Source organism: Dipodomys spectabilis, unplaced genomic scaffold (assembly GCF_019054845.1).
Source record: "Dipodomys spectabilis isolate Male_0828 unplaced genomic scaffold, ASM1905484v1 ptg000179l, whole genome shotgun sequence".
NCBI classification, from domain to species: Eukaryota; Metazoa; Chordata; class Mammalia; order Rodentia; family Heteromyidae; genus Dipodomys; species Dipodomys spectabilis.
In genome coordinates this window covers 8,234,875-8,250,373 of record NW_024870856.1, presented here as the reverse complement: position 1 = coordinate 8,250,373, position 15,499 = coordinate 8,234,875, and the positions used below count along the sequence as shown (strand labels likewise).

Here is a 15,499-nt window from a genome sequence, read left to right as displayed (position 1 = left end):
GTATTTTAAAAAATTTTTAAAAATACTAGAAGCTAGACCCCTGTGGCTATGCTGCTAGCTACTCAGGAGGCTAACACCAGAAGGATTCAAGTTCAAAGCCAGCCCAGGAAGAAAAGTCTATGTCATCTCCAATTAACCATCAAAAAGCTGGTCTGAAGGCATGGTTCAACTGGTAGAGCACCAGCTGTGAGCAAGCAGCTAAGCACAAAGCCTTAAATTTAAGACCCGGTACCGAAAAGAAAAAGAAAGAAAAGGATTGGAGAAAAGCACCTTGATGGAGAAAAATATTTTAATGCTTAAATATTTCCCCTCCCTTTATAAAGCATTTGCAATGTTCATTATATTCATGGCTTTTTGAAGGAATAATGCTATACTGAGCATGACTGTATCTTAGATCAGAATTCGAACAAAAGTTCTCTTTGTTTCGATTGCACTTTTTTATCAGTCTGCTCTCACAAAAATACAATAAAGTGCAGTTATAATATTCTCATTATATTAGAAATACTTTAGAGCTCAGACTGCCTTGCATGTTGATCAATAAAACATTGAAATGTGTTCTAGTGCTCTTGTATAAAACACACATTAAAAGAACACATTCCAGGAAAAGGTCATTGCTATGGAATAAGACTATGCGGCGGTGGGGGCCGGCTCAGGGAAGGGTGTGTAGAAGTGACCCCCAACAAGAGCCCCTGTCTCTGGGGAATGTTTGGGTAAGCCAGAACAAGCGAATTCTCTAACATTACATAAGCTGCTCTAGCAAGAGCATGAGTCAGTGATGGTCAGGGGGCAGCTGACCAACTGATAGGAGAGGTGGGTTTCCAAAAGTCTCCCTAGGAAATTTGTCTAATGACCTGGCATGCTAACGTTGCTCAGTGACATCCAGAATAGTTAGCGCTTCAGTGTGTGTGTTGTTTTCAGGGAAGGTAGCACAGCATGCAGCTACTTGAAGAAAAAGAGAAATGTGTACTGACATATTAATCTCGTCACATCAGGGATTGAGTTGAGGTTTGTCCTTTGTGCAAAAATATTCAGCACTTCTTGCAGTGAGCTCCTGGGCAGGCAGAGGGTTCCGTCTCATGGTGAAAGCCTGCAGCCTCTTCCTTCAGATCAAGCTTATGAGAAAGACAAGTGTAAAGGACAGTTCTTCCCTCACATTCGGCTGAGTTCAGGCTCACCTCTGGCGTAACGCTGCCTCACGGCAAGTTCATCACTGACCCCCAAGCTGGGTCCCTTGGTGAGCTTGCCTCGTAGAGCCCGCTTGGCCTCCAGTGGAGGCGGGAGGGCACAGGAGCAGGTGAGCCTTTTCTGCCGGCAGTTCGCCAAATCTATATGATTCCTCACACCACAGAACATTCTAAAACAGCAAAAGTGAAAAGTTTTTGTTTTACATAACGTATGAATTTCATCTTGTGGATTTTTCAAACCACCCAATAAAAACGTGCTCAGAGCTCTACATTTGGGTTTAAAATAGAGAGTGTACTTTCCATTTGGTTGTTAAATGAGGCTGGGGTGGGAGGGAATTACTAAATTTGATTCTCCTTTTCTTGGTTGTAGAATCTGTGTCTTTCAGGAAGGACTGGCCCTTGGGATTGAGCATAATCTTATTACAGAGACAGGGGAGAGGGGTGCTGCCTGGAAATGCCTTCCTCAGGTTTATGCCAGGTGTGCCCCAATACAGGTCTACAGGTACCATCTTTCAGTCGGGAGGTGGTTCCAGAGAGAAGAGAGAGGGTGGGGGGCAGGGCGGAAGGTCAACTATCGAAAGCAGCTACCTAGAGGGGCAGCAGGACTTTGAAGGACATGTGGGATGTGTGAGAAGGTCATTGTCTGAGATACAGGAAAATGTGAGATGTGTGTGCGCGCACACACACACACACACACACACACACACACTCAATGAAGTTAATCAGCCATTATGAAGAGTAAAATTACGCCACTGACTATGGGAAAAGAAGGTCATAGAAGTGCAAAGGAGATAGTGAAGATGTAGAAGGGAGAAGGCAAAGGTAGGGAAGGACGGAGTCAGAAAGAGAAGTAGAGGGGTTGAATACAATCAAGGTGCTTTCAATGGTCGTGTGCATGTATGAAAATTCTGTGATGAAGTCTTTCACTTTGTACAATTAAATTTTTAGAGGATTATAAATATGTGCTTTCCTTTAAGAGAATGGAGACGTTTTCACTCTAAAATTAGGGTCTACTAAAGTAAGTACAATATTACATAGTAACATTTCTTGTTTACTGGATGTACTGACTCCACCAAACAAAAACAAACAGACTTTTGTTTGCTTGCTGTTATGATTTCCTTGTGGTCCACCTGTGGTTTCTTATATATTGGCAGATATATTTCATAGATACTTGGCAGAAGTTAATATTTCTAACTCCACTCTCAGAATAGTTGCGAATCGCTAGAGGAGACTGGCTGTTTGTCATAGAGGAAATGAAATACTGGGAAATGTATGACTGCCGTTTTTAGGAAGTATGGGATATTAACTGCCTTTCCGAAGTAACATCAAGCTTGTGCTTTGTCTCTCGAATGAACAAGCTGGCAAAAATGAGTGTTTTTATCTCAGTCTGACCACTCATTTCTCGGATTTTAATATAATTCCTGTTCCACTACTTTGGAATCAAAAATAGATAAATAATATCCTTTGGGAAATAAGTTTGCCTGTCTTTGTTACTCATGGGGAAGTTCTCATAGGTTTAGAACTCAATAAATTATAAGCTCAGTAAATAATAAGCAATATTGCACCGTCTGACCTTATAACACTGGTTGGCTTTTATTTCTTTCTATTTGTATTTCTAGAACCTATGTTTTAACTTACAGGAAAGCATGCCCGCCAAGTCCCCCTTACAAGTCAGTGGTGATTTGGAATAGCGCTCGGTTGTCTCCATGATCATCAGAAACCTGTGCATTGTTCCTTCCCTGCCTCATTCTAGGAGCGTCTCCTGCTGTCCTTGCTGCCAGCACACATAGCCATGGAGATGAAGGCCGAGATCATCCAGAGACTGCAAGGCCCCAAAGCTGGCCAAATGGAAAACACAAACAACTTCCACAACCTGTACGTCAAGAGGCATACCAATGTGAGGTGAGGTGCACGGCCCTGCCCCAGCCTCTCTGCAGTGCAGCTCTGCAGAGAAATTCCGGCTTCTCTGGTGTCCAGCCACAGCTAACAGCTTCTCAGAAGGGTCGTTACCTTACAGGACCCACTGGTCACTTTACTTGCAGCTTAGTAAAGGCTTGCTTGACCTGGGTGACCTGGCCTTAGGAGGTCATTTCTGGTCCTGTCTCTCATATCCTATTTATTGCACAGCTCAAAAGGAGGAGAATGGGGTCCTGATTTTGGCCCAGGGTCAAGTGACAGGATGACCTGAGACAGGCTTTTCAGACACAAGGGCTGATCCCTCAACATGGGCTTTCTGGGGGGCAGGGTTTCTGTGACCGCACTGCAGCCCAGGGAGCTGGGTATTGGCTTTCCACTGGGCATAATGGAGTTCTGGAGTATGGCCAACCAGTGACCAAGGCCCCAGGGGACTGATGGGTACCTGAACCAATGCACTGTGAAAGTTAACTGCTTTTCCAAGACGAGCATCATCTTCCTTACAGACCAGGGAGCCATTGCTGGAACTGTGGTACCTGGAAAAAAAAAAACTACCAAACAAACAGCCTCATGACATCCTGGGGTGGTGACCCAGGAGAACTGGGTGAGGCTCCGTTTCCCCTAAACTCTGGAGAGGACCCCCGAAGGGCCCTCACCCCAGGCTGTAGCAGGGAGGGCTCCTGGCTGTACCCCCTATTGCCCAGCCATGGAAGAGCCACGTTGCTCACTGATTGCTGTGCCCCACCTGTTCTCAGCACCTCATCTTTTAGGGCTGTGTTGTTCCATTCACTCACCTTGATGTGGTGATCAGCGTGCGTGCCGGGCATGCTCACCAGGGCTCACTCACCATGCATTGCGGTGATGGCTTACTTGTCAGAGAAGCTGTGTGGCCTCTACTTCAGTACCAGCTGCCATCACAACCACATACGGCTGAGTGTCTGTGGGAAGTGGGGTCCCGTCTGTCCCTCAGCCCAGGCGCTCCACCACCAATGCACGTCTCTCCTGGACCTTAACGCTCATGACGGAAAAACAAATTTAACTCAAACTTGAAGTACGTGGCCACAGCTGCTCTCGTTTGACAGGAGATCTTAGCAAGGATGTGTGATAGGTATGACTCAGGCACATGACAGTGTCGATGTGAGGTTAGAACCTCACTTCAGGGAGGACCCGATAGGAAACCGCACTGCACATGGAGAAGGAGCTGAGTTGCCACTGGATGTGTGAGAGAAAACCCTTCCTATGTGTCAAGAACGTTTATACATTTGAAAAATGTCCCATCTTGTGGTTTCTGTGGCGTTAGCTGGCCGTGGTTTCCTTCAGGTGGTCTCTTTGGTGGTTTGCCAAGCCTCTCTGGCAGCTCCTCTCTGTTCTCTGACTCCTGCTCACGAGACAGTCATTCACACATGAGCCATGTGAGACATGCATCTCAGTGTAACTTTCCCTGGCCATACTCCTCGTGGCATTTAAGATAGTATCACCAAATCACAGGCAGTTGAATTAGTACCTTACCCTTCACTACTAATGGGAAAACATGGTGATGGCTTCCCTAACAAATACAAACGTTCAAACCCCCTCCCTCCTCCTGTCCCCGCAGTATTTTGTACGCGGACATCGTGGGGTTCACCAGATTGGCCAGTGACTGCTCACCAGGGGAGCTGGTGCACATGCTGAACGAGCTCTTCGGGAAGTTCGACCAGATTGCCAAGGTGAGCACAGATTTCGCTGGGCGGGAACGGGAGGACATGCGGGATCTTAGCTTACTTGACCTCTATCCCATGATCAGTATCTTCTCTTGGTCCTGAAAGCGCCCTCCAGCGACGTTGTTGCTTGTACAATGCGTTGGTTTTATTTGCCATCTAGTCTTGAGGCATCTTAAACTTGTCTCCAGGATAAGAAACGCCATCGCATATAATTATTGCTTGTTTTCATCTATTTTTAAAATGTCTGGTTATATATAATTCAGCACACACACAATAAATATGTGCAAGATGATGTGATACCATTTGCAGTTCTTGCAGCACGGGTGTTATAAAGTATGCCTGTAGGCATTTCTGTGTCAAGGAATTGCTTTAATCATCCTTTTTTCATATTGTTGGTAGGCCTCTGAATGAACCCCCGAAACTGGATAGATACCAACTGGGCCAGACCGTTACTTACCATTGTTATACTTATTTTTATGCTTTGACTTTGTGACACTGGATGTGATGTCCAGATTTACCATGTGTGGCAGACTTCACGCACAGCAAGTGAGGACAGGCTGCGTGAGCCCTTGCTTGTTGGAGCTTCTAGGGTGGGTAGGGGCAGTGGACGAGAGGTGCTTCCTTCCTTGCCAGTTCTGTCTTAGCATTGTTTTCACCAAAAATACTTCCTTGTGCCTATTACATGTAGAAGTATTGATTATGAATTCAGCTCCATCTTAAATATCACATACCCTTTCAGTGAAGCATGCTAGGAACTAATCTGACCTGTATATGTGAGAATATCCATTCTTGGGCTCAGCTTTCCAAGTGTTTGTGTTTTTTTCTTGTGCTAAATGACAGCTCTCACAAGAGACTTTTTATTTTTAGTAGTAATAGCATTTAAACTCAGGGCCTCAGCTTGGCTGGTGCTCTACCACTTGAGCCACACCTGGAGCCTCACTTTTTGGAGATGGACTTTTCTGGATGAGCTTCAATCCCTGATTCTCCAGGCTCCTCAGTCTCCTGAGTAGCTCAGATTACAGGCATGAGCCATCGGTGCCCAGCCCACAGGGGACTTTAAAAAAGTCAATGAGAGCATAACTCTCCTATCCTTTACAAAGTCTGGGAGAAGGGGATTTTGTAGGTGTTCATCAACAGAAAGGGAAAGGTTGAGATTTAAATAACAATGTGGAGGGTTTTCTAGTTCTTAACTATTTATTTTGGGGGAGAAGGGCTCCCCAGTGAAGCCACATGTGGATTGTGATGGTAACATGAGCTTATGGGCGCTCTCTCCTCTTTGCGGGTCTCAGTGTCCAATTTCCCCTCCCTGGGGGCAGCTGGGTCACGTGGGATGGATCCACCCTCCTTCAGTGGGATGGCGTTTTACCCCGTCACACAGCAGCAGGCCCGGCACTCCATGAAATCAAGACCAATGTCTGCAAAGACTTTGGCAGGACGCACTCATTCACAGCAGATGCAGTACCAGTGACGCACCCTGGCCATTGTAAGGGAAGAATGACTGGGCCACAGCTCATTCCATCTAGGTTGACTCTGCTTATCCGATTGTCAAAGGGGCAGCGATCCAACACCAGTCCCTGGCTCCCAGCTCAATACTACACCCGTAAAGAATATGATACGCGGGAACCCCAGTTCACTGAATGTTGCAAAGACCACATTGTAAGCCAGAGCACTCAAATCATTGCCACTGTTATAGTCACCCCCAAGATCTCCAGATCTACTGCTTCATACTCTATCGCTTACTGAGTGCACATCCCAGAGCTCATGTGTACCTGATTATTATAGGAACTATCTTTGAAATGTCTGTGTAGGAAGTGTGGAGGAAACACGAGCAATAGGTAAAAGTTTGCTCTTTCTTATTTATGATTTTGCATATAGAAATGCAAGGCATGCTATCAGCAGTGCTATAAATAAGCAGGGAAGTGCACTGTAGCCTGTGAACAATTCGTTAGGCAAAGAAATATGTGGAACTTTCCACAATCCTAATGTGTATTTAAGAGCAAGAAGATGCCATGTTCATTTTATTGTCTGAAATCTGTTCCCTTAATACATTAGCTTCTGTGAGTGCCAGAGGGAAATGTTAGACTTTATTTTTGTTTCATTGTACCAAAAAGTCCATAAGCTATTTGAAAGATTCAAAAGATGCATATGAATGCTTGATCTATATACTACAATATGAATAGAACCCAGCCAAGGAAAATAATGAGTTAGTCAAACTTTGTATTCCAACAGTCTCACCTAAGATGAGAATTAAATTTAAATTACTTGGCCATGTTGAATGGTGGCTTATTAGAGGTAAAGATGTTTATCAGATGCTGCATGTCTGTAGTAGCAATCTGCTTTAGGTTTAACATAAGTGAAGAAAGCCATAGCACAGCAGAGAATCGTGTAAGATGATTATAATTCCGATGGAGTGCTGGCCTTCTATTCTGGTGTGAACAATTCAGCTCTGCACAGGATGTTGCATTTCCTCATCTCCTTTGGAGATGTTCTGACTAAAGAATATGATCCTGTCCTCATCCTCCTCTGCTCATGCTGAGAGAAAAACTCTCTCTTTACTTTTCCCTGACAACCTTTTCCCTTATTCTTGCTATTTTGGAGATGAGTTGGGGGGGGGCGGTTCTTTCTGGGGGGAGGGGTGTCCTTTCCCCTCTCCCCACAGGCCACACCCCCTGGGGCGGGGTTAGGAATGGTAGCACTTGGTGGTGGTGGTGGTGGTGGGTAAATCTGAGTCATTCTGCAAGTGCCTCATGCAAATGAGATTCTGTGATGCTTTTTTCTTTCAGGAGAATGAGTGCATGAGAATTAAAATTTTAGGAGACTGCTATTACTGTGTTTCTGGACTCCCTATATCGCTCCCGAACCATGCCAAGAACTGTGTGAAAATGGGGTTGGATATGTGTGAGGCCATAAAGTAAGTGCACTGTTTTAACGCCCAGCAGCTTTGAGTCATGGTCCTGACCTGGAACTACCTCTGCTTTTCCGTTGTCTCCGAGTGCTGAGTGCCAGGCTGTGCTTTAAATACAAATATGCAGACACTGACTGGCAAATGAGTGACTCAGTCACGACCTGCGTAAATCCCAGAGTCAGAATTGTGAATTAGAAATACATTTTGTTTGTTTCAGAGGTTTTTCTTTTAAGTGAAAATCTTTTGTGATCTTAAAGAGAGTCCACACTCAAAGTATCTCTCAACACGCACTAGAAGAGGAAACCTACTTTTTACTGCTAGACTGCAGTGAAACAGATCTTTCATCTAGAAGTGTTCATTCAAAAGTCTTCTTTTTGTGAAAATACTTTCAGTTCATGTCTATACTGGTTTTCTGCATTGTACCTATATTTTTCCCCATGATCCCAGAGAACACTTGCTTATGCAGGAATATGATATCATAGACACACAGGACTGTAATCCCTGCACTCTAGAGGATGAGCAGGAAGGTCGTCAGTTCAAGGCCAGCCTAGGTTGCACAGTGAATTAAAGTTCAGCCTAACTGTTCTCTCCATCTCAATAGAGAAAGAATGATGCTATCAATATTTCTGATGAGGATAGGGTAAACATAAAGTAAATAGTAATTTCTACTGCCAGTACCGTCACGCATCTTTCCGTGGTAACACTTTCTGTAGATGTCAGAAGATTCCTCTCAATAGTAATTTTTTTGTCTGCTGATTGCATAAACAAAGACTTTTCGTTTGCTGAGCTGTTTGATTGTCTATGTTAGTAATGATTTTTCCCTATCCTCCTCACATGGTGTTTGGTTTGGTTTTACCTAAAAAGGGTGGAGATAATGTACTTACTGGTACGGTTTCTTATCTTAAGGTTATTCATATAGGGCAAAGTCAGAAGGCAACAACCTGGTGTTTAATCACTGTGTATATTGGCCATGTTCCAGAAAGTGACTCCAAGGTTCATAGGTAGTTCTGTCAGGACTTCTGGGCAGGGAGTAACAGGGCAGCCCAGTGATCTCCAGAGGCCGAGATCTCCCAGAGGAAGTGGAGAAACCTAGTTCCGCCCAGGGCTTCTGCTCAGCAACAAACCGCAGCAGGTGCTGTTGGGCAACTGGAGGGTGGGAAAGAGACAGCATGGAGGTGAGGAGCAAAAGGAGCCACATGGACTCAGTTTCCCTGTGAGACATGAATTACATGAATAGCCATGGTCTACTTGCTTCTTCCTATAAGTAAATCATAGACCTTTTCTCATGCAGAAAAAGTATTTTTTTGTTTTCTTACAAAAGTGAGTGACTTTTAGTGGCTAGATGAATCCATTGTACAACTACTTATAGATAATTTAAGAAATAACAACATAGAAAGGAAATTTAGTCCTAAGAACTCATAGATTCTGCCGACTTGTCTCCTTCCCTTGGAGGCCATCTGGCCGTCAGTTTCACACTCAAGGTGAAAGGCTTCCATCGGTGCGGGTTACTCTGAAAACTTTCAAATCAATGTGCTGAAGAATTTTATGGAGAGGAAAATTTGTGCGTACATAACATAAAGCCCTCTCTTGAACAGAAACTTGTTTTTCTGCTTTTGAAGTGCATACTTTCCAATTCCATTAAGCTTAAATTACTACAACATGTACAAGAGCTTTTAGAGGAAAAAAAAAAAGAATTTACACTGCATTCATGAGCACGGGCATTGGTTCAACAGAAACTTCCTTTTTCATAACACTGCCTTATTGTGGTAAAAATCTATGAATCATAAATGTCAGCCTTCAGACCAGTGGCTGCACAAATAGTTTATTGACACTATCATCTCTCCCTTCTTCCTCCTGAGGCTTTTCCCCACCCCAGGCAGAAACTTGTACCCATTCCTCCCCAACTCCCTTTCTCCTCCTCCTCCTCCATGCCTGCCCTCTCTGCTCTACTTTATGTCCTTAAGTAGGTGTCCACGTTAGATATCTCACATAAACAGAATCACAGACTGAAGTTTCCTATCTGCTTCTTTCACTTAGGTCTTCTGACTCTATGTACATGTCTGCACCTCATTCCCTGCTTACAGCAGAGCTGTGTTCCGTTATCTGTGACTCGCCTTTGCTGATGTGTCAGCAGTATCTACGGTGTCCAGATGCTCAGCAGCACCCACAGCAGCCCTTGTGTGTCCCTGAGCTCAGTCCCCAGAGGGTAGAGAGAGAACGATGTCTCTGTGTCCCACAGGCCCGCCATGTGGACCAGGGACTCTACCCTTGCCTCTGTTCTACATGACACACGTGACCTAGGAACCAATCATGTACAGCTTTCTTTTTCTCATCAGCAAATCGCGTATTTTTTTCTGATGCACAAAATCATTAATTTGTATTTTTGGCTTGCAAAGTGAAAAGATGACCACGGCACTGTAGGTCAAGATATAAGCGCATACCCTCAGTGGAACTGGGAGCTTTCCTGACATGTATAAACTGTGCCCTAGGGGCAGTCTGGGCTTGTCTTATGCCTGATTGATAAAGTCACATCAAATAGCAGATTGCTTTGTTAAATCCCCAAAAAGACAGTGACAGAAGGCCAACCTAGCCAGCCCCGGAGCTTTCGTCTCTACCTTCTCTCTCTCGAATGAGCCCAGCATCTCCTTGTCTCAGAATGAAATGGGGAGCATAGTAAAGTAGGAGAACTTGCACCTCTCTCAGAAAGCCATTTGTTTTTATCTTCTAAAATTATTGTAGCGTGCTCAAATGATATCTAGTATGGTATCACGTAAGCGTGACGTGCTGACTTGTGTCACTTTTCGATGTTAGTGACCCAGGGTACTGTGACCCGGGGAAGGGTCACTGGGTCCCTTCCCGTCACTGGGTCCCTTCCCGTCACTGGGCAGCGCAGCCCCGATGCCCACTCTGCGGCCTCCCTGCTGCTCACATCCTTAGCAGTGATGTGTTTGATGATGAGTGTTTTTTGTTGTTATTGTTGGCAGAGAAAAATGTGCACTGCCCAATATTTTCATTTCCCTTCGTTGAACTTCTACACATGGCTGTGCCCATGGAGAGGGGTTTTGTTCCCACTTTTTCTTTCTTTCTTTTTTTCCTTCTTTCTTTCTTTCTTTCTTTCTTTCTTTCTTTCTTTCTTTCTTTCTTTCTTTCTTTCCTTCTTTCTTTCTTTGTGGTGGTTCTGGGATTTGAACTCAGGCTACACGTTTAGCCTTTTTTGTTTCCGTTGTTGTTTCCAGTTAGAATCCTGAGCTTTTCACCCAAGCTAGCCTCCAACCACGAACCTCCCTTCGCTGGGATTGCAGGCACACACCACCACACACAGCTTGTTCTTGGAGACAAAGTCTCACTTGCTTCTTTTTCTCAAAGCTGGCCTCAAAATACAATCCTCTTATCTCTACCTCCCGAGTAGTTGGGATTATGGGCATAAGCCACTGTGACTGGCTTTCTAAAGTATTTTTACATGAAAGTTTAATTAATTTCCATCATATAGTATGCATTAGTAAAGCTCTTTTGAAAAGTGTTTTCCTCTTTTTATTAAAGAATAGACACAATTGAAAAGCTTTAATCTCATGATCATTTATAAAATGCTCCTTATTCAGGCTAAAGCCATCATTAAGCTCTCGACTAAGCTGCATTGTTCTCTCCTTAGCCGAACTTACTCACTGGGGCATAGAGCTCAGGAAGCAACAGAATTCAAATGACAGGCAGGGCTCTGACATGAGGACGCAGTGTCATGTGACTCCAGGGTGAGTGCACAGTCAAGACAGCACAGGAAAAACGGGTGCCTGACACATGGCTGTTAAAGAGTGCGGTCCAGAGCCACCTCTGGCCACAGGTGGGGCATTGTGTTTCTCTGTGGGGAGGCAGGGAAGGAATGCCCAATCTCAGAGCCCAGGGAGCAATGGTGCGTAGCAGGAGGAAGAGCGTCTGTGACAGCATTTCTAAGAAGACCAAAATGGACGCAATGCCAGGGAAACTGACTATGAGTTAAAGAAAGGAGTCAAGGCTGCCGAGCCGTGACTCCACCTCTCTCGTCTTCAGGAAAGTGAGGGATGCCACGGGGGTGGACATCAACATGCGTGTTGGAGTCCACTCTGGGAACGTCCTGTGTGGCGTGATCGGCCTGCAGAAGTGGCAGTATGATGTGTGGTCACATGACGTCACCTTGGCCAACCACATGGAGGCCGGAGGAGTCCCAGGGTAAGGCCAAGGCTCCCCTCTGCCTCCTTCACGAGGCGCAGTTACTACGACTGCTCAGCAGAGAAACAGCTGTTGGTCTCAGACAACCTCTCCTGCCTGTGTGGTACCCTGGCACTTGTGTCCAGGAATTGTCTGGAGTAAGCAGAAAAACACGAGCTCTGAGACACACTCTCAGTAAACACTAGAATGAGCGGCGATCACATATCAAAGTCCAGGTTTGGGACCAAATTTTTTTTTTTCGATAATATCCCACAAACTCTCAAGTCCTGATTCCACTGCGCTTACAACCCTTGTTAGACTGTGGAGGGGCCAAATTATAAAGCTTTACTTACTTGCAAATTTGTAAGTAGAGACCTGAGTGAATGATTTTTAATGCCATTTACACAGGGCTTCTTTCGAGTGATGATGATGTCTAAGCATTAAATTAGGACAAGCAATGGTAGCATTCTTTGCCAGTTAAAGTTCAAAAATGGATGAACAAGAGCAGTCATTTGGAGATGCATGAGCGCAGCACTGAGAAAGAAAACCTACACTTTCATACAGTGCAGTTCTTTCTCAAAAACACATTTGATGTGCATGTTGAAAGATACCCTTGCATGCAAAAATTCAATGTGACTATGTTTCCTCAGCTATCATTCACTGAGATATCATTCATGGAGATGTCTGTGAGCGCAGAGAGGTTCCAATATTAAAATTTCATGGCCTCTAGGAGTCACTCTCCAAATTGAAGGCTGATGGAATAGAAACTATAGTTCATCTTTCCATGAACACTCCCACCATATTCACTACATTTGTGGAGGGACTGTTGCTGAAATCAAAAACAAAGAGAACTTGTTTACACTCACCTTTTGGTATCGTGGCCATATTGTGACCATCTGCTTTTGGAACAGACGTGTTCACATTTCTTCTGTCACCTTGGAGCACTTGAATGGAGCTTACAAAGTGGAAGAGGGAGATGGTGACATCAGAGACCCATATTTAAAACAGCACCTGGTGAAAACCTACTTCGTCATCAACCCCAAGGTCAGTGTCATTGAACAGAGTCTGTGATTAGCCAATTATTGCTGTGAATGAAAGGGAAGAGGAGAGAAAAAGATTTATAGGGGAAGGTGCTGTTCACCAAGAATTAGTATGGTTCTTTGCTAGTGTTTGCCTCTTAAGTGATTGTAAATATCTTTAGTGGCTTCGTTATGAAGATGCGTTGTAGTCATGAATTCAAATGTTAACTAAAGGAATCGTTGAAAGGCCTGGGCTGCCTGTAGCAGCTGGTACTGATGCAGGTTGTAGCCTGGAGTTGTTGCATGTCTGTCGGTAGTGGTCAGTGTATATGTGGGGGTGTATTCTCATCATACACAGCCTTGATGCCTGTAAGTACAAAATAACAAGAATTTTGCTCAAATCTTCAAGACATTAAAATCCAGTGAGATGAAAATAGAGTGAAATGTACAAAGAAAAGGAAAAGAAAATTTGTTTGAAGATTAACAAATGAATCACACATACCTACCTATGAGGATGTGCATTTACACACAAACATGTTTCTGTAGTGTACCATGGAAACTCCCATTAGCAGGAAAACAATCCCAGCAGTGAGAAGTTGTGTCTGCGTGTTCACACTACATGGTCGGCCAGACCCATGTTGTCAGCTGTCTTTTGTTTAACTCCTCTTACATTCCCACCCTATGAATGAGTGTGATCACTAGTTACAAATTAACACTAAATTTTGAGTGTTAAAGCCCTCAAATTAGACAGCTGGTGAATGGCAAAAATCTTGGTACGAAAGACTTCTGAGCGATGAAAATTAGTGTCACAAAAGAGAGATCAAGTTCATGGTGTTTACTCATTGTGCTCTCCTTGATAGTCAGATTTCTCCTTTGGAGAAAAGTTTCCAAGCCTCTCAAGACTGACCCTGGGTAGCTTGGTGTAAGCAGTGGGAGGTGGGGCATGGGAGAGAGCATTATGGTCTATAGAAGAACATGAGAATGTCTATGTGTGACATCATTCACACCTAACCATCCACAAAATCGTAGATGAGCACATGTTGTTGAAGGGTTTATAAACATGTCTATTCGTACGTCTATTGTTTTTTCCCTACATTTCTGCTGCTGGTAAGTTTGACTATGGGGCTCCATGTGCTGAAGGAATGAAAGTAGAGCTGTGAAGAGGGTGGGTTGAAGCTAGAAGCACTGACTTGATGGATGCATGCTGAAACAGGAAGGAAGAAGAGGAGGAGAGGAAGGGGGAAGGGTAGGGAGAGGGGGAGGAGGAAAAGGAGGAGGAAGGCTGTGATGCACAATTGTGATGCTGTGTTTCTGACCCCAAGGGTGAGCGCCGGAGTCCCCAGCACCTCTTCAGGCCTCGTCATACTCTGGACGGAGCCAAGATGAGGGCCTCGGTCCGCATGACCAGGTACTTGGAGTCCTGGGGAGCAGCCAAGCCCTTCGCCCATCTGCACCACAGAGACAGCATGACCACGGAAAATGGGAAGATCAGCACCACGGTGAGCCCCCTGGACGCTCCCACAGCGTGGCTGGTCCCCAGCAAAAGGCTGTGCCCATCCTGCAGCATGAGGCTTGTCTGTCACCAGCGTGACCCACGGGGCTCTCTCAAAAGAGGGACAGGAATGTTCATTGTCCCTTAGGTCTATTGTTTAAAACAGATAATAATACCCAGCTCTAACAGATTTCTTTAACCAAGTTCTTTCTTTCATTCTGAAGTACAAAGCCTTAAACAGCATAATGAGAAGACAAATATATAAGTAGTGTGATTAAAACCTGTCTGTACAAAGCCTCAACAGCCCGCTGAAACTGTGGCAATACACCACTCCCACTTCCAACCTGGAGAAAAATCCCAGAGTTCCTTACAACAGGGGTGTGTGCACCAAGACATCAGCATGGGAGCGGGAAGACAGAAAGACGCACAGGAGCGGAGGGGGAGGAACACAGAAGATACTTGTTTCCTTGTGGCACTAACTCTGTTAGGGATGTAGTTGAGATTTTAAAGAAATTCCAGGTTGAATGATGCTCACTGGCTCCACACAAGAAACATGGTGGCTGAAAGTCCCATCTTTCCTGTGCCAGGAGCCCCAGGGTCCTCCAAGGTCACCTGAAGCCCAGCAGGTAGGGGCTCCACATTCTTGTTTTGGCTTGATTGTAGCAGTTCCTCCCACTTCCCTTGATCTTTTCTCAACAAAGCAAGCGATGTGCTGCCATGAGGGACATGGGACCCTCCCCAGGCCATGGGGGAAACTGAGGACAGGCCCTAGAGTTTGCATCCTAATGCCCAGAGAGAGAGCATCGGTAGGAAATGAATAATGATTGGGATCATTTCAGGTGCTGCTCACAGCCACAGAGAAATAAACCAGAGGAAGTTACTGAGAGTGAACCAAGCGGCTGCTCTGGGGGGGGGGGGGGGGGGCGGGGGGGAGGATTGAGGGAGGGGGTGGCTGGGGAAGCCTCAGGGAGAGAAAGAGGGAAACTGAGATCTGGAAGCAGGGGAACGAGGGGAAGGCCAGGGACTCGAAGATGGAAATAAATATGTTGTCCACAGTGGGCAGAGGAGGCCGGAGCCTGGGCAGAGTCGGAGGCAAAGCGCTTCTG

At 45.2% G+C, this 15,499-nt stretch overlaps 1 protein-coding gene across 1 annotated transcript in view; it reads left to right on the top strand.

Annotated features, from left to right (window-relative positions):
* The window catches only part of Adcy2 (adenylate cyclase 2), a 338,643-nt gene that overhangs the window by 233,400 nt on the left and 89,744 nt on the right, over positions 1-15,499 (top strand). The window contains exons 5-10 of the mRNA XM_042695213.1: positions 2,938-3,086; positions 4,693-4,804; positions 7,582-7,709; positions 11,745-11,903; positions 12,794-12,926; positions 14,224-14,400. Coding sequence (XP_042551147.1) covers positions 2,938-3,086; positions 4,693-4,804; positions 7,582-7,709; positions 11,745-11,903; positions 12,794-12,926; positions 14,224-14,400 — 858 coding nt within the window. The remainder of the gene's footprint in view (positions 1-2,937; positions 3,087-4,692; positions 4,805-7,581; positions 7,710-11,744; positions 11,904-12,793; positions 12,927-14,223; positions 14,401-15,499) is intronic.